At 37.8% G+C, this 25,758-nt stretch overlaps 1 protein-coding gene across 1 annotated transcript; it reads right to left on the bottom strand.

The window, feature by feature from the left end:
- Positions 1–1,139: 1,139 nt before the first annotated feature.
- HDAC2 (histone deacetylase 2) lies at positions 1,140–25,758 on the bottom strand. The gene is made up of 14 exons (XM_074819293.1): positions 25,553–25,758; positions 17,451–17,563; positions 16,877–16,994; positions 15,899–15,973; positions 15,458–15,596; positions 13,262–13,403; positions 9,471–9,563; positions 9,255–9,363; positions 7,672–7,812; positions 5,719–5,827; positions 3,561–3,691; positions 2,533–2,688; positions 1,730–1,787; positions 1,140–1,521 (listed from the first exon to the last, which is right to left on the bottom strand). The coding sequence occupies exons 1-14, from the start codon at positions 25,602–25,604 to the stop codon at positions 1,491–1,493; spliced, it is 1,467 nt and encodes a 488-aa protein (XP_074675394.1). The 5' UTR covers positions 25,605–25,758; the 3' UTR covers positions 1,140–1,490.

The raw sequence follows: 25,758 nt of genomic DNA, 5'->3' as shown, positions 1-25,758 counted from the left end.
GTTTAAGAATCTAACCCTTATTAAGTTTACCCAAGAGTCCAAATGGAAGAGAAGGCTCCAAGATGAAATGTTCAGGAAGATTAAAGTAAGATTTAAAAAAAAAAAAAACCCCGAACACCAACCATATACTAAAAAGGCATTAAGAAAACAGAACTTTTCCCCTCCTATGTACTCAAATAGAACTAGTGAAAGCTATTCTCATTGGGAAAAAAAGAGTCAGATTAGTCAACACATGATATGCCTTCAGAAGAGCCTTCAGTGCAATACCCTTTGGACAGAACAAATGCACAAATAATTCAAAGCAGTGGATTGGAATTTTAACACAAATGAATCAATTAGGCCACAGACCACAATCCCAGAATTTTATGGAAAGGAGAAAGAATATGTTAAAAAGTAGTAAGATTAATTTTTACTAAAAAAAAAAAAAAGGAAAGAAAAGATTGGTTAGCAAAGAAGTTTGGCAAACTTCTGTGCCCACTCTCTGAAATCTTGATACAAAAGCTTGTGCATTTTATAGAATGTCAACCTATAAGACAACTGTTGTAGACTGATAAAGAAAAAAATGGAATGTGTACACTCAGGTTTCTGTTTCAATTCAGGCACCAGAACTAACTAAATGAATCAAAGAACAAGGCAGGCAATAAAACTTTTTAAGGGGAACAAAGTTTTACGTTGCTCAGTTGTAAAAAATCAGAATGGGTTCTAAATTAATCCCAAACTCACTTCCAAGCTTTGACCATATACAAATTTCATGAACAGCAAATGATGAAGTCTTTTGGGTAGATTCTAATGGTGGGAAAGGTTCTTGGACAGTACAAGGTATGTGACTGCAGAGTTTTAAATCTTTACATTAAAATATGAGTTCATACAACCACTTTATTCCAAAATCTCTTCGCCCATTAATTCAATCTGTTCAAATCTCATGCGCTCATATTCCTGTGCATTTGTTTGCACCCCACGTGGTGCATGGTGCCATGCAGAAGCCACTGAAATGTGTGCAGTCAATGAAAGCAACACAGTTCAACTTGTGCATTTGCCAGCTATCCATTTAAATCCACTAGCTACTCATAGGTAAGTCTGCTTAATTTATATGGAGTTCTTCTTCTTTCTAGTTCAATGATGGACAAAAGACAACCAAGTACGATTCTTTTTTTTTTAATAAAGATAAAATTACAAAAAAGGTAAAATCAGCTCAGGAAAGGCAAATTACTTTAATAGATCAGTTTAGACATTTAACATAATAACTCACATCCATTTTTAAATACTATTACATAGAGCATGGTGAAGAAAGGAGTTTCTGCCTCATATTTAGAAAACTCACAATACAACTTGCCAAAAACCAGAACAAAGCCGTTTGAAAATAAATACGGTCCATGCCAAATAGTACAAAATGAAATCAGCAGTCTCTCTCAATACGAAAACTTTTCTTCTTTTAGGTATTCTCCAACTCTAGTATTATGTTCTGCAACTGATGAGAGGCTATTTTTTGTTCAAGGATTGCTGAGCTGTTCTGATTTTGCTCTGTACAAAGGCAAAAATAAAGTTATTTCATTTTTTCTATTAACTGTTTTAGAAATGTAATTTTGAATTACTACTATCATGAGTATAAAATATTTTTAGTATTATGAGGAATTGAAAGTGATCTCTACAGAATTTAAAATATTATAAAGTATTGATTTAATAAACTCTTCAAAAAGGTGACATTAATTATTAATTAGTTAGTGTTTACCCTTTGGCATCTGTCTTTTCACCACTGCTGTCCTTGGATTTATCCTCCTCCTTAACATCTGAAAAATAACAAGGTTTTAAATATACCAAAAGATGGAAGAAACCCTTAAAATCCTTCAGAAGAAAAAGGCATGACCAAGTTGTATTTTTTTGTATACACTTCTAGCCAGGGGGAACAAGCTTCTTTTAAAAGAAGTCATTGGTTATATATTAACATACAGTGTTAAATACATCCATTCAAAGGAGTGATCTGAGCACAATGCCAGGTGATTCAAAATACCTCAAGGCAAGCCTCTCTCGACTGGCCATAATGACGGCATGTAGTAATGAGACCTGGATTTCCCCTGAGCTCCTTGTGGTAGTCTTGTAGCCCTAAAATGTAGCCTGTTCTTGAAAAAGTTAAGTCCTTGGAATTACACTATCTGCAGAACCCTACTCAGCTTCTGTTTCAGAGAAAACTAGGTGGCTTACCCCACAAAAGCAAACAGGAACAAACTCTTCATTTAACATATTTAAAGCACGAACCTTTTTTATCCTTACTTTCATTAAGCTATACAAATCCCTGACTCTAAGATTTCAAGCTTGTGGGGAAGCAACAATAACCCTTGGCTGAAAATACTATTCTAGTGTGAATAGCTCTATCTTGAAACAGATTAATTTAAAATAGATGCTTAAAATATGATGGAAAAAATAAATCATCATCTCAACAGCTAATTAACTGTTAACAGAAAAACACATCTTTCTCCTGTCAGAACTGACATTTGCAGTTCTAAAATATAGGATGAAATCACACCAGAGTCCTACCTGCTTTTTTGTCCTCCGTCTCTTTTTTGTCTTCCTCTATCCTGGCTTTCTTTGCTCCTTTCTTATGATCTGCAACATTTCGTCGTCCACCTTCCCCTTCATCTTCAGAATCTGAAAATTCTTCATCACAGGCTATGCGCTTATCAGATGCTCGAACTAGGATTCAGAGTTATGAAATTAACTGAGCTGAAAGACCAACTACAATAAGTCTAATAAAAAAGAACTATCAAGTTAAGAATGAGTAACAATATAATAAATTAATGTTGAAGAACTAAATTATGGATAAAAATACTATCTTTCAAGATACTCTGGGACTCTCACAGTGGCTTCCAAAATGGCTTTACAGAGACACAGGGAGAGGGTGGGAGTATTTTAACATGTATCAAATGAATTTCAAATATTGAAAACTAATCATGGGAGAAAACATGGTTTCAACAGTTGAGAAAATGGACAGGGCACCAATAGGAGGTTATAGAATTACTCCAATCACCATCAAAAAGGTTAAATGTAGCAGGAAACTTAGCTATAGCTGAAGAACAACTCATTGTGCATACAAAGGCTAATGGTAATAAAGTGAAGGGTAGTGTTGCAAGTGTGGAAAACCTCTCTCATAACAAAAAAAAGCAAATAAAATAATCTTTTTGAAAACACAGTATCTCACTTTACATCAAGGAGGAACATTACTTTTTTGTATATAGCAAAAACCAGAAGCTAAGTCCTGTATTCCTTTAGTTAAAATTCATCTGAGACTTCTGGACTATCTATTTTAGATTTGAAATAGCCAGAATGATTCATAAGACACAAAAAACCAAGTTATTTCAGCACTTCTTTAGGTCTCTTTAACAGGTTCAGATTTGTGCAAAGATTCCACCTTAAGAACAGCAAAACTGGCAGACCAGTGGCAAAATGTTGCACTCGGGAAACAAAACTGCCAGTCTTCCAATACTGCACTACTAGGACTAAATTTCTGAACAATTAAAATCCAAAAAGACTCTACTCGTGCTCCATCATGAAAAGATATTTCTTACTAGAAATGCGTTTGTCTGGATCTTCTCCATCCTCATCTCCACTGTCTTCATGAACAGCATCTTCAGGAATGGCCTGCATCTGTACACCAGGTGCATGAGGTAACATGCGCAAGTTTTCAAATAAGCGCTGCCTGCAAGACAAAGAAAGTTATTACTACGCAGAAGTATCGTTTCCTTGGATTTTGTATTAAATTCTGCAAACTCTGCACTCAAAGTTAACCTGCTTTCCTTTAGAGTCATTGTTTTATTTTTAAAAAACAAAACTGAAAAAAAAAGGCATCCCAAGTTCAGAAAGTTTTCCATCTCTAACAGATCATCAGTACCCACAGTGTACTTCCGAGTGAGAGTATTACTCTGTAATAAGCTAGAGTATCAAGTTAGATAATAAACTATCCTCTAGTTTCTTAGAAAGAAAGTCAGACACTTAAAGCATGAAGCCCTCCCAACTTCACGCAGCAATGAAGTCAGGGTCAAAAGCGACCCATCTGGATGAAACTCCTTATTGGCTGTTTCGAGGAGAACAGAGGTAAGTTCTCTCCTGTCTAAGCAACGTGATGTGATGAACCCCACACTCCAAAGCACCAAGTGCAGGAACAGGAAGGACACTAGGCTTCCCTTGGGACTCAAAACCATCATTCCAAAGAAGTACAAGTAGAGAGAAAGGTTTGACAAGCATCAAATATCAGCATTTGTAACAACTAACTTAGCATCCTTCTGCACAGTCTGAAGAGCTAAAGGGCAACCGATGCTTCTTTGGAATCCTTACAGTCTTTGCCTCTGTTCAAATCACATGGCCTGGCAAAGCAGTTTTGCCAATTCAGGGAGTCCCCTAAAGCCAGGTCTCTGTGAAAGTATACAACTAACTGAAGGAGGAGTCTCTGAAATGAGGGGTCATTGCTCTTCTTGTGGGTGCTAATATGAGGGTATGAGATTGTATGTCTGTCAACAGAAAACACACAATCTGTGCCCAGGGATGTGTTAAAGAGCGAGCAAGCAAGTTTTGCAGCCTACTCGAACCATCACAACTCAGCAATACACAATACACAGCAAGCAGCCTAGCAGATCACCTCCTGGAGCACTATATTGCTACAAGAAATTTGGTAGAATTGCATCAATGAAAAATAGGTGTTTTATCCCCCCCCCCCTCGCACATTATTAAAAATTAAAACCCTTTCATTTGATGGTGATTTATATACTTGTGTTACGAACACCAATTACTGTCTATACACCAACTACTGCAAAAATTAGTATTTTAACTGCTTTGGTGAATTTTGCAATTTGACAGTTTTACAGGTTATAGCAGTACAGGCAAACGTATACAGCTAGTTTCACATCTTCATTGTGAAGCTATTTTTAGTAACCAAACGAATTCCTGTGCACTGTTAACAGACCGTGAAACTCGGGGCAGGGGTGGGGACTTATTCTTTTAAACCCAGAGAAGGGACAAGAGTCACTTCAGCACAGAGTACTTCTGGTTAACCAATTATGTCTTATCAGTCGAGTATAGAATTAATTGTATGTATGCATTACTCCATCCCTGAAGTAAAATATTTGTTTACAATCAAAGCTTCAGGATGTGAGGAGGAATAAACTAAGTATCAAAAGAGGCACAGGCTAAAAACACATACCTGCTACAGCTTGGCAACGAGCACTTAACCACAGTCAATTGCCTGCACACATATTGCTATCTTTCCACAGTTTTGGATGTCCGAGCTCACATGTGACTTTTTATTTTTACAGCTGACAGCTACAAAGAATGACAATCTCAGTTCATGTTTAGACGTGGAACTGAGAATTAGAAATCCTAATCATCACAGCATACCAGCTTCTTTCCTGGCAGGATAAACTTTCTACAAAATTAGAATGGGAAGCCAAGTAAAACAGTAATCTCTTTAGTTGCTGGAAAAAGTAAAAATCCAAACTCAAGTCTTAAATTTTCATATTTATAGTCACAGGACTTCATAAACATACATACTGTTGTAGGAACAGACTTCTAAAAAGTTCCTCTTCTGACAGAAATGAAAAATATGTCAAATCTATCCAGTACTTATTTTTAGTGTGTAACAGAAAGGCATACAGTTTTCAGAACTGCCTAACAATTAAGCCTCTGAAATGCCATCCACATGACCTACCTGATAGAAAGTTAATCACTACTTACTTGATCTTCTCCATATATTCTGGTGTATTCTGATTAGTCATATTCGAAGGACTAATATGAAGCTTGAAGTCTGGTCCAAAATACTCAAAGTAGTCATTGTACGGCAACTCTATAAACCAAAACACAAAAGACAACTTTGTGACCCAAAAAGATTTTAAACATTTTAAATACATCACTAGCTTTGACAAGATTTTAGTTAAGCATTCAGGTAAGCAATACTTAAGTACTGCCTGAACTTTTCAGTGTTTTTCCTCTAAATTATTCAGTAGATAAACTTAAATTTGTTAGCAAAATGCAAAGAGCAAGAGCAAGTTCTACTGTAATCATGTTAGAACATACACTGAAACAACATAAGTAACAAATCTGATATAATAATAAAAAATGCTACTTCTGCAGAAAAGAGAAGATCAGCTGATTATTTCTTATAGCTGTTTTCAAAGTTAGTCCAGTTTGAAAGGTTTAAGTGAGCCATTCAAAATATTCCTTCAGTAAAACATATAATACATATTACTAGGCTGAAGGTCACAGCAAGTTCAATATCCATGGTAATCGCTGTACAGTGGTTTGGTGATGCCAATGTCTGTTCGTTTCCCCTTCCCTTTCCCCTGCTTTTTGTATTTGCATAAATAGTGGTTCCCCGACTAGAACATCTCATCACCAAAATGAAGTTGATGAAGACTTCATATCCAGGAAAATGGTAGCATTTTATATTGAATAGGACTGTATCTTCCCAGATAAAATAACAGAAATCTAAAAAACATAGAACCCTGAAGAAATAAGACACTGAAATCCACTTCTAATTGAACCCTTTGTCTTTTTATGATGACTACAAGATGACCAATCTTGTTAGGTGGACAGAAAGGAGACAGGAAGATTAAGTTGCTATTGCAACATTTAGAAATGCACTGTTATTTCTCAGAACAGATTAAAGATGACAGGGACCCACAAAGTTATGAGGAATATTAAAAAAAAAAAAATCCAAAAAACCTTCATATACATATATATCCACTGAACGGGACACGCTGATGGCAGAAGAGTCCCAAGATAAGGAAATACTACTGTCTCTTCAAAATCTTTGTCTGACAAAGAATATATTGACGTGCAAAATTGAAAATATACATCTTGAAAGGTACTGTCCAAATATTCTTTTCTCACTGACCGCAGCATTCCACTGAAGTCAGACAGAAACACTATGGATCTGGCATGGGATACAATAGCAAAAGGTTATCAGCAAAAGTGCAGTCCAAGATGAAAACTGCCAGTGACCAATCTGCAACAAAACAGTCCAAATAACAATTTCATAAAAAGGCATTCCAAAAACACGTCCAGAAGCATATTTGGCCAGAAGTAAAGGGAGTGCAGGATCTTTGGGGATCTTCCTCAGAGAAATTATTTCACTATTCAATTATTCGAAAGAAGTCTATTATTGCTTTTTTGATTTTAAAATTTTTAAGATAGCTTGTATAGCCACAATTGAGTCAAATGGAAGTGTGGAACTCGATATACTTTCACAGTTACTTTTAAGTCATAGATACAACGAAGAAACAGTTTACTATGTAAAACAGACACTTGCATACTCATTAATTTCTTGTGAATACCATGTCCATGGTGCCCAACTTACACAGGTCTACACTGTTACAATCGAAACACAGCATATATTCTATCATACAGATGACGTCCATATTACAAATCATTACAAGTAAGGTTCTGTAAGTTTTACACGTTTTGAATTTTCCAAAAATGATTCAAGCATTTGAAGCTTTTGCTAAGGCACAAAAGCTTAAATTTGTTTAGTCCATAAGCTACTGAAAATTTATTGGCTACATCCTAACAATAACTTTCTACGCAGTTTATTCTAAACTGATGCATTACAGTTAGCTATAGAAATATTTGCTATCTGTTCACTTAATGATTATTTCTTAATAAAATATTACTTTGGGTATTAATATTTACCATTAGGGATTTCACAATCTAAGGCAACAGCAGTTTCATACGTCCAGCATCGAGCAACATTACGAATTGTATATCCTCCTCCTCCTAACATCAGCAATGGCAAGTTAAAAGTCTTTACAACTTCCACACATTTAGCATGACCTGTCAAACACAAAATGAGTTGACAATATATGCAAAATATCTATTAAACAAAAACATATATAATGAATTATTTAATCAGACATAAGCAGTCGCACTTATCAAGTAAGAACTGAATTGATTCAAGCAAAACAGAACTGCCTCCCCTTAGAGTTAAGCACAACCTCCCAAGAAGTCAAGACCTACAGATAAGACATATACAAAATACATTATCCACCCCCAGTCTTCAGAGACTTTGCATGATGGTCTATTGCTGCTGTTCTGAAATTCTCTTAGAATGCTTAGCGTTTTGACTTTTTATAACCAATGTCAATATACAGTGACAAATCTAGGGACAATTTCTCAGTCAACGCAATGGGGGAAGAAGGGAAAACAGCTAATCAGTATTTGGTCCTTTCTATTTCTAAATTTGAACCTGTATTAGAGGTCGCTAAGTCTTGCTTACAGAGTGAACTGGTGCCCAGACAGTACACACTCCAGGGAGATACAGCATACTGAAAGGCATCTGTAGGAGGCAGCAGCTCTCTTGGTTTCCAAGATATGTAAGATGGAAAAAAATCTGAGCTGTATGGGCAACTGAAGTAGCTTTGCCACCTGGTGCAAATCAAGAAAAGAACCCTGAAACACTGCAGACCTGACAGATGCTATACTGCATTTTGTTGCCTAAAAAACTCTAATTTCCTCATTAAGAAAACACAAAGCCAAGAAAACCCAGAAAGTGAATGATTCAAACAGGCTGCATTCAAGGTTTAGCAAAAGTTCAACATACATTTGACATTCTATCACTTAAATAATAATTATTAATTTTAAATTTTTATTATTATTAATAATAGTCATATTTCTGTTTGCTAACTTAACATCTCATTCCAATTTTGAGAATCATGCTTTTGGGTAGAAATGTATTAGTAAAATAAATTAATTCTATAATGTTAATAAAAATAAATGTTAACATAAGGTTCAGTATAACAAACAACACTATAAATTTAATGATGCAGTAAGTATTCTCATTTCAGTAATACCTATTTTACACCCAACAAGGTGTTTGATGTTTAGTATCTGTAGTCCTACTAAGTGAACCACTAGTTTTGTTATTTGCCCATGATAGTAAGCGTTGCAGTAGGACAACTGCTGTCATCCTGTCATTCCAGATGTTGCTTTAAAGCTATGGAAAGTCTGTGCATAGAAGAAAGGGAATGACTTGAGTGGCTAGGAGGAACATGGAAAACCAAGCTTATCAACTTTTTTAGATGGAAAGAAAGAGGCAACGTCTGGGTTTCTTTTAGCCTTCCCTGTACAGCAAAGAAAGACGCGATTAATCGTAGTAATGAACAAAACCTTTCTGACTCCAGTCCTCATCATTCAAGTGTCTTGAAAAATAGTATGAAGGGTAGAGCTTTCTACTAAATAAGAAGTTACAGACAACAAACACACACTTTTCTGTTTACCTTTAACAGTAAGATTAAAGCATCCCAGCCTGTCACCAGACAGTGAATCTGCTCCACACTGTAATACCACAGCACTGGGCTGGTACATCTCCATTACTTTGGATATAATCTATAATCAATATAAAACAGCAAGTCATTAATTCATGTTATGAAACAAAATTTACATAATGAAACTAGCATCTTTCCAGAGAGCTTAAAAAAAAAAAAAGTACTCACTGGTTTGAATATCTGTCCATACGATTCATCGTCTATACCATCCCTCATTGGGAAGTTGACAGCATAGTATTTGCCTTTTCCAGCACCAATGTCCTACAAGCAAAGATGACAAATGTTTTATTACAAACACAGAAACACATGACAGTATCATGGAAAAAAGTCTACACAAGTCTGCTGAGCTATTTTGTACCATTATTCATGTATGCGAGAGAAAAGAGGTGAAGTACCTTAGTTGGTTCCCATTCTCCCATAAAATAATTTTGGAGTGTAAGAGTTGCACACCAAGAATAAATTTGCAGTAAGCACACTTGACTTTTTAATTCGAAGATTTAAGGCAAAAAGACAAAACATAACTGATCAGTTTACCCCAGTAAAAATAGTTGAGCAAAAATAAGCAAGAAAACCAAAAAGAGCAAGAATGCATGTTTTCATTGCTGTATAGAAGATGTGGACTTAAGAATGTTTTTAAAAGTGTATTCTTTGCTCCAAACATAGGATGAAGAACTAGCTGCAGAACAAGGGAGAGAAGAAAATCAAACAGAAGCTATTTATAGGTGCCCTTGAAGAAATTTACTTTTTAAAGAAAAAACATTGCACATTATTCTCAGTTCCATCAGGTGACAAGGCAGGAACTGTAGTAGTCTATCTTACCAGCTTTCCTAGACAACGTATGTATTAAAAGAAAAAACCTCTTTGTAAGAAAATTGAGTGAATAAACCCTGAATCCATCCACTTCTGTTTTGATGATCAGCTTAAAACCTGAAGATCCCTACTTGCCACACATTCCAATTTCCTCCCATTAGCTCATCACCAAGACACACAGAAACTGATCCAGTTTACAGAGCAGTTCTCTGACACTAATAAAGGTGAAGTGGGGAAGACAGGAATATTTAACCTGTTCAGTTTGGCTGTAAACTGTTATCAAGCAGCAGCTCTGCTGAAAGAGCACACTTCAAATCCAGCACGCTTGAAAAACTGCAAGTCACCAGTAGGATGGCTCAGCAATACAAACACTAAACTTCTGGACACCAGCTACTGAAAGAGTCATGGACTTTTTCCTCTTCCCGAACAAAGCCTCCTTAGCAGTGAATGCAACGGTAATGTGTCACTTCCAGTAACTATCTTTTTTTGGGGGAGGAGAGGGAACAGAGGGACATGGGGACAGGGATGAATGGCCAATGCAGCATTGGCACAGTGTTAAAAAGTTGACTTTTCTTCCCCCCCTTTCAGCACATTAGCAACATTTCATAGTTTTGCAAGATTAGTGACACTGAAGTCCCCTGCTGAAATCAACTCTGGCTGATTTGGAGCATGACAGTTATCCAAAATCTCCCAAAGTGAACCACCTTGGCTTTCAGATGCTGATTTTTCTGAGGTGACAATGCCTTGCTTTCCAGATTTAAAAGAAAAAAAAACAAAAAGAAATCAATCATTAAATCGATTTCATCCTAAAACATAGCAAAGCCAAATGTTACACTATTTCCCACTAAACAGGGTAATTACTTTCAGCCTGAGCTACTCAAGGGATGTTTTTTGAAACTGATACTTGCATTGGTTATAAACACTAAAGAAACAATATAGCATTCTGGTAGTTGCCCATTCCTCAACAGACCAAATTTCCTCACAGAACCTGGGCCTCAAAGTAGCACTGCAGTCTCAACTGACCTATCGATGTATATGTAAGATGAGTGCTATCATCTAAGATGTGTAGAAAGTGAAATAACTTACTAAGGACACTGAAGTTCAGACTGCCTAATAGCTTCAAGCAGAAAATGGATGAATGCAGCTGAACTACATAACCTCCATGAGATTCAGCTACACAGATGGAGCTGCAACCACAAAATCATCAGCTGATGCATGATTTGTTCCTGCATCAAATAAGCGTAACCTGATCAGCAAACTAGACAACTAACTAAAGAATTACAGAAACAAAGCTTGAATGGAGCCCACTGACAAAAACCAAGATAAGATTTGGCTGTTAAAGTTGATGTAAACAACCAGCAATGGCAGATCAAGTTGAGCAGAAGCAAGCAGCACAATACTGGCCTCCAGAAGGAACACTGACGTTTTGGAGAATTAGTTCTCCCATTAGCTCAATTAGCTTTGCAAGCTCTGGAGATAGGAAAAAGCTAGTGGTTTATTTCCTATGGGGATGTAAAAATTGCCATAAAGTCTACTGAAGTCTGTACGCAGACAATGCTCATTTCAAAATACTAGCTAACAGCACAGAATAAAAGTTACCATGCCTGAGGTAGTTTGTCACCAACACTGCTAAAAAAACCCCCCACAAACAGTAACATACAATATTCTGCTATTTATTTCAACTGCGTTATGTTTAAATTCTTTGTCCTGGGTGTGGTGAGGTGAAGAGTCCATAAACTTCTCTGTCAATAGGAAGTGCTGTTTCTAAAAAGCCAAGATATCTAACCCATCAAAAAAAATTTCTAGCCAAATTCAGCAACAACAGGTTGTCATGATAAAACATTCTGGTCTGACTTGCTTTTTGTTTGAAGCACCACTACCACCTCGTGGCCAGTCGAGTTAAACCACATGGATAAAAAACAATGCCTAATTTGATTTCTACCTAAATCAACTTAGAACACAGTTTATCAACCGTAATAGCATTCACTCCAACAACACTGAAATGAACACTTAGCACTCTACTGATTTAAAGCTCAACTTTCATCTACTTCTGTGTCCTCTGGGTATCATCAGCACACCAGGGAGCACAAATTCCGGGAATATTAGCAGAAACACAAATACCTGCACCTCTTGAACCAATTTAAAGATAGTAGGATAATACTGAATTCTTTCTCAACGCAGCATTTTTGTAGGTCAACTTCTTAGAAGTGTTTACAATTTTTTAAAAAATTACTAACCGTATGTACAAACTAAAGTACAAAGTTGCTAATACCAGAGGAGTGACTTAAGCTAGAAATGCCTCTAATAAAAAGATGTTTAAGAGTTTGAAGCTAGGAATATGTTAATCCTAATACTGGAAATACTCTTCCAAATTGTGAAGTGAAACAATGTCCTGTGCTAACATGAGGAATGGCTAACTTAATATGAAGGGCCAGGAAAACTGGTTTCCATTCTCAGCTTTGCCAGAGTCTACAACAGCTGAAATGATAATTCTTCACAGGCCAGTGCTCCCTCCCTCAAGCTAGCTATAAGGCTTAGTACACAATTGCCTGTGGGGCATGCTAAAGTTCTTCCAGTGAGCATTATGAGAACTCGAAAACACACTTTATGACATAAGAAATATTCTAAAACTGAGCCAACTGTATTACTAGGCAAATAGAACACAGTAAATTTAAGTTGCAACTGAAGCTTTGTGACCATTAAAGCTCTGGCACGAAGTTATCCTAAGATCTGAAGTAAGTTTTGAAGCCATGTGATCTCCAAACAGCTACTTTTCACTGTATGAGCAGAATTGAAACGTACAGATAACCATATGCCACAATAAATATACCACACTATCTTCCTAGAGACATTTCCAAAATCTGAGTGAACTAATCATATATTTGACCTAAAATTCAGACAATTTATCGAGAGGTGAAGGTATTGATTTTGTGTAGAAGTGAAGAATTTACTTCCTCACTATCCTGCATTTTTTTTCCTAAGGTGGTTCAACAAATCAGTCTAGATAACATATTTTCCGAAAACTTACTGCTCAGTTATAGACATATAACTATAGATGTAGTTACTGTAACCTAGTACTAAAACAGTATCTACAAGGAAGAGAGCAAAAGGGAATTTATCACCTAATGAAATTTCATGTTCGACCTTACCCTAAGGTCCCCTGTGCCCGGAAAATATTCACCATATTTATGGAATGATACTGTCATGACACGATCTGTGGTATAAAATGCTTCTTCAACACCATCACCATGATGGATATCAATATCAATATACAACACTCTTTGGTGATACCTAGAAAGAAAATAATGTATAAGAAATCATCATTATACGTTATGTTCATAATATACCGATACCTAACAAGGAAAAACCTAACAAAAAAACCCTAACCACTAAACAAACTAAACACCTGACTAAAAAACCCAAACCACATCCAGTATTATGATCATTTTGATGATTTTGGTTGAAATGACCATACTCTCTTAGTTCTCAGTACAGTTTGGATAATAATGAAAATAAGTTTATCTTCATCAAAATAAGTAACTTAAGTATGTAGCGTATTTAGTATTTACCCCAAGTTGTATCACTTTGTCAAAGCTATACCTTGTGTTTCTGTTCACACTTTCTGTTGTTCACATCTGCTGAATTTGCTCCTTTCACAGGGCCTTTCTTTCTGCCTTCTCAGTAATTACCAACACAGTCTACACTAAAACATCTCTTAGTGCACACTTCAAACAGCTGTGCCAGGAGCAGGAATAATCCATGTTCCATAAGCCCACAAAAAATAAGTTTAAATACTTATTTTCCATCAACTTTTCTTCTTCACCTCCGCAACTTGTAAAGATAGGCACGCTCTTCTTTCCAAGTGTATCACACTTACTATTAGCATGAAATTATTATACTACTGCTTAGCATTTCCTTAAATACTGTAAGTTTTAGATCACTATATTTGAGATGGACAAAGAAACCAGTTGTTTGAAGCCTCAGAGCATTAGAAACAACAGTAAGTATCCCTTAAATTCTATGTTGTTCAGTAAAGAACAGTCTATCAACACCAGAAGATGCATTTTCATCACGCTTTGCATAGTGCTATAGAATATGAGTCTGAGCAGCCATAATTTCAGGTGGGCTAAGACTTTTAGCTTAACAAGACACTGAATGGAACAGTTTCCTATGGTTACGTAACCCATAACTATTTTGAAAGTTGCCTTCCTTCACATGCATAAAGACTGGACCACAGAAATTCGTATCACTTTTCTTAGACTGCAGAGACAGATCCTGAATACATGCTGTACATTAAAATGAATGTCTTAATTAAAGTTAATATTAACTATTTGTTAGTGTCTTTAGAAACTTTTTCCATCTTTAAAAAACACTTCTAGATTACAGCTGCCTTCCCCACCCCTCACCAGCAGACTCAGCTGCTCCATTCACAAGAGTCAAATACCTAGAATATTTTTTGTAAAAAATGAGATTTGTGTGTTATTAAAAGGGACAGAGTCCCCTAAAGCAGTACAAGTAACACTCAGGATTTGAAATTTTAGTGAAGCATTACTGCTTGAAGTTAATTATATGACCACTTTTTCAGCAGCCCTCATTTTTTATTTGGCAGTCACAGCAGCACAGCTGTCATTTCATTATTTATTCATAACAGCCACAGTAATTCATGTAACAATCCAAGAAAGCTCAGTGCATGATCTCCCCTGAATATGCCTGTTCAGTTTAGTAAAGACTCAAATGATAGGAAACAAGCAGGCATATTGAGAAACCAAATGGGTGTATGATTGTGAGCATAATGACTGCCCTAAGGGGGTCAGGGCAGTGATACATCTAGCCCACTATTCTGTCCCCATGAGTAGCAACAGGAGATTAACATTTACAGAAAGTATGTAAGCCTGTGCATTTTCTGAAGTCTACTACCCTAGTACTTCCCCACCATCTAGAATTACAGCATAAGGCATTCTACAGGGCCCATGGTTGCTAGGATCTTTAACATCCATTCACAGATCTCTTGTCCGTGATTATGTCTAATCTCTTTTTGGAATCTGCTGTTGCCCTCTGCTTCCTTCAGCCTTCTGTAGCAGCAAGTTCCAAAAGTTAACTATCCTCTATGTAAAGAAGTACTTCTAAATACCTGTTTTAAACCTATCTCCTATTAGTTAGCTTACTAGCTTGCCTGTATTTTAGTTTAAACTTCTTGCTGAAGTCAAACTGGTCAGAGCTTGGAGTTTTCTTAATTGAAACTGTACAAGTCACCAAAATAATAATTGCAATCCATATCTTCAAACATTTAAATACTTGAGCTTGACACTTTCTATAATTTTATCTTGTTCCCATCATAAACTTACTTCAGTAACTCAAGGATGGCAAGCACAATATCATTGACATAACAGAAACCAGATGCCTCCGATTTCTTGGCATGGTGAAGTCCTCCAGCCCAATTAACAGCCATGTCTGTTTGCTGTCTGTTCAATTTTACTGCCCCAGCTGTAAAAAGACACACACAAAAATTAAAGGAAGTGCAGTCAGAAACTTCTCAAGGCCTTTTAAATCTGTTACATGCAATAGGATACTATTTTTTAAATAAGTTGATCCTATATCTGATCTCTTACCAATACTGAGAAATATGGCTGTCAAATATGAGATATAGCAAGTAATTGAGATATGATTATTTCTTTATAAAAAAACAACTTACATTTGCTTCAGTTTTAAACATACTATCAAAGTTTTAAGTTGCTGACAGAAACATAATGAAGCTACAAAATAGCTGGCAAACAACCTATACTTACCAACAGAGCCTCCAGTTGACAGCTGACAAAACTCAAACAGGCCATCAAATACAGGACAATCTTCTCCAACATTAACTGTGTAAGAAATGTATTACTTTTCAAAAACATCATTCCAACAGCATTGGTATATGCATGGATAACATAGATGCAATGCACAGTTCATTCAGCATTTTAACTACTCCCCCCCACCTCATTTTTGTCAGGCTAAACTTTAAACACTGAAAACAATGTAAAGTCTTTACAAACCAAGCTGACTCCAACTATCTTTTTTTTTTTTCTTTTTAGTTTCCACAGGAAGCTTTGCCTCCTCATTAACAAGAAGTTAGATAACTTATAGATTTTTGAAGAAGCGCTGATTAACATAGGTCATGTTAAGAAATGCACAATTACTTGGAAAAATAATTTGCTGAGAATGAGGCATCATAAAGAGGCTACAATACTGCCTTTTAAATTGATATAATAGTAGTTTGAGCCTATTCTTATAATTAAAGAAAAAAAATAACAGAAAGGATGAACAGTGAATAATGTACAATTTTTAATATCTCCCTCCAACAGGAATGAGTAACTCCCTTTCTTGACTTAAACACATTTTCACATATTGATTTTTACTTCTCTTCTTCTAAAAGCCATTCTTTGTCAGAAAGATTTTGCATTAGAACGGATTTTAAGACATTTTTGCAAATAGCTCACAAGTAAAGTTTAATCTGTGCATTAAGCCTACAGAAAGCATTATTTCACATCGAGAACACACCCTGTGAAATGGGAGGCAAAAATCCTTCCATAAACTTAAAGAACATTTTTGCCAAGATGGCTGCTTTTAATAGAAAAGTCTCAAGATTAGTGTAGCTAAAGGCAGGCATATGTTACTCTTGTTAACAGTATTTCTCTAACCCACCCACATCATTAAGCCATGTTCATACCTCTGATGCTAACCATCAAAGCACATACACACAGATTTAGCCTAATGTTGACACTTACATCTCTGCATTTGCTTGCTGTACTCGGACATATTGTCAGGCCTTATTGATCGGAGAAATTTGATGTATTCATCACTATGGTACTTGGTCATTTCCTCTGCAGTAGCTTTGTGGGGTCGCTGATAACAAAAACAAATTATAGAAATAATCAAGAGTGCTCTGCAAAATCAGCTAACAGTTTGCTAAGACAACGCGAAATCTAATCTACTTTGAAGGGACAACAGTTAAACTGATAGTAGAGCTGTTTTACATAAAGCAAGGGCTATTCTGTTGTTAGTATACAACTTGATTAATTCTTTGCAGTTACCCCAATGTCCCCCCAACACCCCACACCCCCAATCGTAAAAAAAAAAATTGGTGAAAATTCTCTACTGGGGTTCTACCTCACTTCTTTCAGACATGGACAATACTGCAATCCTCACCAGTCACAAAATACTGCTTCACTTCTAAGAGAGCTCTGAAAACACTAAGTATTTTCTATTTCCACTTCTCTCCATTTATTTGTGTGAGAAAACTTGAAGCCCTTTAAAAATACCTTAAAATGCTTCAGTGGACATTCTATTGCTTATACTCACATAAATTTCCATTTTTCTGTATAAGCCATAATTTAGCAGCAAGTTGTGGGTCATTCGGATCCTATGAGGTTTCATTGGATGCCCTTGTCCATAGTAATAGTTTCCGATATCACCTGTCAATATTACACAAATGAACAGCTATTCATAATACAAACCAACTTTTTATTGCTACTTAAAAGAATCATTCTCAGACAAGCAAGCTGATACGATTCCAGAAAAAAAAAACCAAAACCGAAAAACCCGATAAAGGGCCTACTGTCTATTTCAAAAAGGCTACGAGGAAATGACGCACAACTCGGACAGAGTTATAAAGCAGGTATGTTTATTCCAGCAGGGGTGCAAGGGGATTTCTCCACAAAGCTTGCACACCGTCTCTGGCAAGTAGCCAAATATTTATAACACCAAAGCAGACATATTCATTAGGAAAGGCCAGGTTATTACAATTAGTTTGGGGAATAGGCGTGGTTATTATAATTATTTCTCGGAACTCTTTGCACAGTCCGAGCATGCGTAGTAGAAATAGGGTGAGGGTCTTTGGTGGTCAAGGGGAGAAGTACATGGTCTTCTTGACGGTGCCCCTCTTTTCAGAGCATGCGCTGTGAAGCAAAGTCCAGGTGTCTTCTTCCTAAATCGGCGAGATCACCCTCCCTAGATAACATCTCTGAGTCCTTTTGTTCAAGTTTAAGTTTGCCTAAGTGCCCACTGAGGGCTTTGAGTCTGCTATCAGTGAGTTATCCTTTTAATTCATACCCCAGGGCTACCTGCTACTTTCTTATCATAGCCAATCCCCGAACTATCTGGGGTAAGCTACACTGAATCCACAACAGTCTGGGCAAGCAGGATTCTTAGGCAACGTTCAGAAATCATCGTATGTTGCTATAAGTAAATAATTTGTAAGGAAAGTGGTCATTTCTCTATATCAGAAAAACTGCCCATAAAAGATTGTAAGTCAGAAGCAGGGGGCAAAAAGAAGGCCAAATGGAACAGCTTTACTACAAACAACAGTAGTGGGGGAGCAAAGATGCCTACAAGATGTGGTTTCAAATCAACAGTCAAGAAAATTGTGGGCTGGAACTGAAGAAAAAATAACGGGAAACAGAACTGGAATTAAGAGGGGAGTAGAAACTACTGATGACATAGCCACATTATACCACAACAGAGGCTGCAGTAAAACCTACCATTTTGCAGGAGCTGATTTTAAGATACTGTCCTCAACCTGTCCTTAACTACTAACCCTAGCAGTTACATTCCAGAAGTTAGCTTCAGATTCATTGCTGCAACCACATGTGCAAACATTCCCCGGACACCTGCTGCTAGAGATCCACAGTACTTCAACAGAACCTTGTAATCCAGATTAGCCCAGCTCTGTCAAATTGGAGAGCAACTAAACACATGATTAAAATAACAAATTTGACACTCATTTCCAAGAAAAGAATGGCTGCTCTCATGGGCTAGTAAGTTTTCTCCGCAGCTTGGGTACTGTTAGAACATACACGCCTCCACTTTGAATACTGACATTCCCAAGACACAAACCATTTTAAAAGAACTAGCAGTCCATATGTTTCCGGAAATGTAGACAAGCCTAAAAGGTATGTCCAGTTGTCAATGGCTTTCAGCTGGAGAATTCCATAACAACTCTTCGCAATAGCAACTCTTTTCTTTTTGACCAAATTTCCTGGTAGGATTTACCTTCTTGAAATTTTTACTTTTCTTTCACATCCTCCAATATGCTCTGCCTTGTCCACTGGGAACGAAAGAAACACTATTTTCACAATGTCATACTATTTTACAAATTTTGTTAGTCAGAGGCAAGAAGCAGCAGCACTTCAAAACAGTTTCACCTTTTCAACATGAGCTTCAGCTCAGGACGAAGGGAAAATTTCAGATTGCAGTAGCAACACCAACTACCAAGAAAAGCAAGCATTACAGTAAGATTCTAAATCTCAAAGCATTCTAAAATCCAGCTTTCAGTTTTCAAAGTGACAAGGAGCGTAAGGACACTTAGGAAAACAGATATGACCTGATGCAATGCAAGATGAAGTTATCTAGAAAAACAATTGCTCAACACCTAGCTCTTAGTCATCCCGTAACTATGGAAATACCAAGTTTTAGCATTAAATACTTTGAAGAACTTGGATCTACTCCTAATTTAGGTGTTTAAATGGAAGATTAGCACTTCTTGTCAGTTACTAAGACCTGGAGTCTTGCAGACACTTATTGCAAGCCTGCAGTTTTGGTCACATGCAGATCAAGAGCAAAAGGTATTAAGAGAGTATAACCAGACTCCTTCCCCACAGCAAAACCATTTCCAAGTGTTTTACAAAGCATCACCTTAAAAATTTGGTGTTTAGGAAAGATCTATCACTGGTCTTTGAAACTAATGACTAGAAGATGGAAACCAACCATTTACTACCTACTTTGTTTTGTGAACTTAAGTCCCAGATTTACAAAGCTTGAAGCTAGTAAGAACTTCAAATTTTTACATTAAGACAGTAGTGACTTTCAATAGCTTTTGAGGAAACTTCATTCCAAATGCATTTGTGGCTTAAAGAACATGTATGTAATTCATACATCTTTTTTTTTTTTAAACAGGTCATTTCAATTTTAACTACTTCAGCTTGTATAGTCATCACTGACATTTTACTCAGAAAACTGATGGATGAGGAAGCAGACAATTAATAATGACTTTCTATCTCATGTAAAATGTAAGATCTGTTATTTTCCCTTATGTAAAAGAAAAAAACAAAACAAAACATTAACAATCTTCCCAAATATACTTGCAACATATCCTTTGATATATTGCAATTAATCTATTAAACAGATTCAAAATTAAAGCATATTCTACATACCATACACGGCAGTGTACACTTAAAAAAAAAAAAAAAATCAATCAATAAATTAAGCATACCTTTTAACTTTCATTTTCTTTTTGACCAGAAAGGACAACTTTTAAAAGAATTGGCAAGTTGGTAAATTTAATGGGAGCTTATTTAATCAAACAGAAAATCTGTGGGTGAGTATCTGGCAGAAGCATATTGATCCTTCAATATTAGAGGTCAACAGTAATGACTAACAATAGGTATCAATATGCTTTAGCAACAGGCAATACCATTTACATCTTTCAGATCTTAGCACCACTAAAAAAAAAGTTTTGCCATTAGCCTCATAAAAAAATAAATTCAAACATATGGGCAAAAAGACCATTAAGTTTCAAGGGACTGTTGCGATGTGTATGCTGGCAGGGGTGGGGAAGGAAAAGGTAAGCAAGAGGTTCCTCCTTCTTCATTAGCACCTTGATTTCCAGCCAGCATCACATCACAAAGGGGACCCACCATCATCCTGTGGTGAAGGCAAAGGTATCAAAAGTCTCTCCTCCTTTACCCACTGAAAGAAAAGGTGCCCTTCCTGGTACAAATACTTCATCCACTGATTCTGAAGTCTATATATCTCTTCTTCATATATCACAGTCTTACTGGAGTACTCTGGGAAGAAAAGCAAGGTGTACCAAGAGCCAGTGTGTGCAGGGATGGGATACCTCCCTCACTGATGGAGCTAAACTGCTCTGCACATAGTGCCAGACTAACTCTGACTAAAGTATGTGTATATACGAGAAATAGGTACAGCGAGGCCAACTGCACAAGACTAGTATTGCAGTAGTATGAGTACTTGATCCTAAACTTGTCAATACAAAGGTAAAAATCATACAGAAGTGTTATGAGCATATTTTATATCACTCACCAGTGTGGGTGCACATGGAAAATGCAAAAGAAAAGAACATAACTGAAAGAGGAAGCGGAGAGAAAAAATGCAAAGTAGTATATGCAGAAAGTTTGCAAATTACTAACCTTTCACAGCAATGCTTCAAAGACTGAAATTTACTGTTTTATACCAGTAAAAGTATCATCTAAATGGCTCTCATTGAGAAGGAACAACATAATCAATGAAAAGTTGAGTCCTTAACTAAAAAGAGATGAACCAATTTACCACTAGCACGAGTTTACTGTCCCACACTGTTCACCACACAATACAAAATGTGATACCAACATACGACCAGAAACAGACTACCTGAAAATTAAGTCGTTACATACGTTGTCATGTTCTAGGTTCAAATATATACAAAAAAACCCTATTACTTCTCAATGCATAGAAGTTACTCGCCTAAATTCTGAAGAGAGCTATCAAATAAAAATAAACCCATGATTCCTTTGATGAACATAAGTTTTAGACACTCACTTCTCTATCTGACACTTCAGCAAGGTCTACGGATGTTAAATATTCTAATATATAGAAATATATAAGAGGCTACATGCCCTAAAGGAACTTCAATTATGTCTGACAAACACACAACCAACAAAACCTGCTATGTCTCCCAAAAAGTACATTAGTCTCTTTAGTTACTAAGATATATAGAAAAATAACAGCTTAATCCATTAAAAAAGTCTTAACAGCCTGAACACAGAGCTCTGCAAGAAATGACATTTACTTATATTTTTTGATACTTTGTAACTTATAAGTTACATTACGTTGTAACTTTGATACAGATAAATTCTTATGTACACTGACTGTATCTCTCCTTACTTTTAAGTACAGTTACCATGAAATCATGGGGTATTTCAGAACTGCAGTAAATGCAGAAATCTAACCACTACAATGGAAACCACATGGAAAAAAAAACTTAATAGTGGTAGTTACATTTAGATTGACTTCTACAATACTAATGGGTGAACTCATGTAAACATGAATGTAAAAAAGATCAACAATGCCTGATCACTCCAACAAACAGCTATTCAAACAGGCCTAAAATTACTGCACTGGCATCTGAAGGGTTGGGGGTTTTGTTCTGATTTTAAATATTAAGCAGACAGCAGAAAACTACCAAAGTTATGACTTTTGAGCCCTGAGCGGTGGTTGGACACCACCGCCACATTTGGAAGCCACTGCGCAAAGCACTGATGAATCTCCATGAAACACTTCAGTTAAAGCTTACATCTGCAGATAAGATGAACTTAAACTAGAAGTGCTAATGTACTTCATGTCTGAATATAGTAGCATACTGCCTTATTAAAACAGGTTTATTCTCGTCTCTATGGGTGGAACCAACCACATTCTGACACAGATCTCTCCAATTTTTCATGAAGGTAGAGCCTTTTGAACACCCACATTAAATTATGCACAAGCAGCAATCTAAACAATACTGCTAGCGTACCGGCACAGAATAAGTACACTTATTAACTGTAACCATGCTAGTTGCTGTGTGATTCTCTAGAACTGTGCTTTGCTGTACAGGAACACAGAGTTTGAAAGACCATCTGCGTCCTGCCCTCATTGCTACGGGCAACTGTACAACACATACCTATTTTGGAGGAGGCCACCGAACTACCTGAGCAACACGAGACCGTTGCAACTACCTGAAGACACATGTCAAGAGGCTAACATAAAAGCTACAATATCCTTCCATATCTAGAATGGATAGCAGTATGGGAACAGCTTTCATTAAGCTATGGCCATATATATATTAAGACTAGAAGCATTTCTTAAACATATTTCAGATAAGACGACTGAAGTATTTTAATTTGTACGGTTTTAGTTCTTGCCATGGTATACTGGCTCAAATTTAAACAAAATTCCTGATCTGAGCACTATCACAAGCAATGTAAATTTGGCAAACTGGATGTGGCTGACAGTCTATTACAAACAAACTGCAGGAAATTAAATCAAGCTTCGTCTATCCAAAGTTTATTGGTTTTGAGTATAGTGTGAAGGCTATTAAAACTGTTAATTATCAGAAAACGTCAACAGCAGCACACTCTGAGAAAACTTGGTGACAGGCTAATTTAAAAAAGCAACTTTAGATGACAATCACACTGAGTTTCATAAAAAGCATGTAGAAATTTAATGCATCTCTGAAAATACACATATATGCTTCTAGTACTTTTCAACACTTTTTAGTGTATAGTTTTAAAGAAATGGAGTGAAAGTATGTGTGGAGGGACAACCATGACAAAAAATGGTCATTTACTTCAGTTATGATATCCTTGGAGATATACCACCACCTCAGATGAAATATCTTTGCATTTTTTGGTTTTGGGTTATTTAAGGCTTTGAACACTCCCCTTGCTTTGATTCAAGACTTTGCTGGTAGAACACAGTTACAAAATACTCAGAATTGCCAAATGAACCACAAATTAGCATTAGAAATATTTACTGCAGGTATTAACTCTAAAATTTCTTCTAATAACTCTATTTCCCGAAGAAGTATAAAATAACTGTTGGCTCTGGCATTAAAAAAAAAAATAGGACATCAAAAACATTCCAAAGCTGTTCATTTCTGTCACAGAAGAAAGCATTTTTTAAAATCACTTTACAAAGGATAGTCTTTTCTCTACATTATTGTTAACTGCATTTATCCTAGTCTACAAATTCAAGCAAGATATGAGCTATAACTCCTTTTAAGTCGCCATTATCCTGCCACCTCCGAACTTCTTTCTTCTCCAGTTTCTCCCCCCTCTTCACTAGTATAGCTTTTTGGCTGTAAAAGGAGTCTGATACTAACACTGAACCAGGCATCACAGAAAAACTGAAGATATCAATATCTAGTAAACTATGGTCACCTGACTTAATTAAAAAAAATAAAGCATATTGATTAAAAAAACCCAAACCATTCAAACATTTGCAGAGAGAAAGCTTCTAAACTATCACCGCAGTGTTCCTTTCAACAAGGCAAAAAGTGATTCCTCTTCCCTAGGAAAAGCAAGATCCCAGCCTCACCAAAATTATCCCTAACAGGGGCCTCCTTTCCCCTTTAGGCTGAACAAAGAACCAGAGCTAGCAACAAAGAGAAGGGGGCGGCAACCACCACTCCGTCTCCTTTAGTGTGGTAAAAAAACCAAGACAGGCCCCACAAGATCTGCCATTTCTAAAGAATGGCAGATTTGCTACAGCAACAGACACCTCTGATACCTTAGTGGGTTTAGCCATTCATCTTCATTTCCAAAATGGTGAAAACACCAAAGCGCTACGGCCGAAGAGCCTCAACCTCTGTTTCCTGGATACTACCAATACCAGTCTCAGATGCCAACTTAAAGGATTGTTCCAACGGGAGGCAAGTTTTTTTTAAAAAAGCAAATCTCTTTAACTAATCTGACCGCCGAGTTTACCCTCCCAGTACAAAAAAGGAAAAACACACGCAAACTCAAGAAGGAAACGAAAAGTTCTCCCTGCTATGGCCAGAGAGAACCACAAACAAGTTGCTACAAATATCTGAAACTAAGCACTAGCTCCATGTAGTTTTTCGACGTGACCGACAATGCAGATCACAAGTTACTGTGTCCTCATCAGACAAGCGTGCAAACTTAGAAGGCCTGCGAGCAACTCAAATTTCACTATTATTAAACACCTACGCACGTAACTTTCGTGTTTTGCTAGGAGAGAGGCTCGTGGAAGCCAAACCCCCGCTGGGATGCGTATCCGTCTGGGGGAAGGGCCGAGCCCCCCTGCCCCCTCCCCACACCAGACCTCTGTAGGAAAGCCAAAGGAAGGGGAAGGCCCCAGCGCAAGAACCACCAGGTGCCGAAGCCACACATGGCCTAGACTTTTTTTTGCAGGGGAGGAGCTAGACACGGCAGCGACTCCAACGCCCCTAAGCTTAGCGGATGAAGGGGAGTGTCTCAACTTTTCTTCTTTTTTTGAGGGGGGGGGGGGGGGATATGGGGGGGGCGGGAAACAATAGCCACAGCATTCACCGCCGGGCCCGGCAGCCGCTCCGCGGCAGGCCAGGCAACTTCCCGACCCGCACCTCACCCGGCTCCAACTCCCCGCCACCACCGCCTCCCGCCGCCCCTTCCCCTGGCAGCCCCCGGGGCTCAGCCCCGCGGCGGGGCGTGGGTGCGCAGGGCCGATGGCGGGAGCGGGGCGCGGCGGCGCAGGTGGAGGCGGCGGGGACCCCCGGCCGGGGCCGCCGAGGAGCCAGGAGGGGGGCTGGTTCCGCGGGGGAGGGGGCGCCCATGATGGCGGGGGCCGGGGTCAGGCCGCCCAGCCGGCCGTTGGAGGGGCTCCCCCCACTCTCAGACACGCGCGCGCGCTCCCGCGCCGGCCCCGCTCACCGTCATAATAGTAGCAGACTTTCTTCTTGCCGCCGCCCTGACTGTACGCCATAAGGCCGCCGCGCCGGGGCCGAGCCGGGGCCGGGGGGAGGGAGCGGGAGGCCGAGGCGAGCGCCGAGCCGGCACGGAGGGAGGGAGGGAGGGGGCGGGAGAAGGCGGACGCGGGAGAGCGGGAACTCGCGACGCCGGGCCACGGGCAAAGCGAG

Source organism: Strix aluco, chromosome 3, assembly GCF_031877795.1.
Source record: "Strix aluco isolate bStrAlu1 chromosome 3, bStrAlu1.hap1, whole genome shotgun sequence".
NCBI lineage: Eukaryota > Metazoa > Chordata > Aves > Strigiformes > Strigidae > Strix > Strix aluco.
Note: the sequence above shows the minus strand (reverse complement) of the source record. Positions and strands in the feature narration are given on the sequence as shown.

Excerpts from the sequence above, each read along its gene's own strand:
- HDAC2 (XM_074819293.1), bottom strand. The coding sequence starts at position 25,604 with ATGGCGTACAGTCAGGGCGGCGGCAAGAAGAAAGTCTGCTACTATTAT. Across the intron at positions 15,597-15,898 it reads GTCAACTGGAGGCTCTGTTG|CTGGGGCAGTAAAATTGAAC; the intron begins GTAAGTATAGGT and ends GTCTTTTTACAG. Across the intron at positions 9,364-9,470 it reads ATGGACAGATATTCAAACCA|ATTATATCCAAAGTAATGGA; the intron begins GTGAGTACTTTT and ends TATTGATTATAG.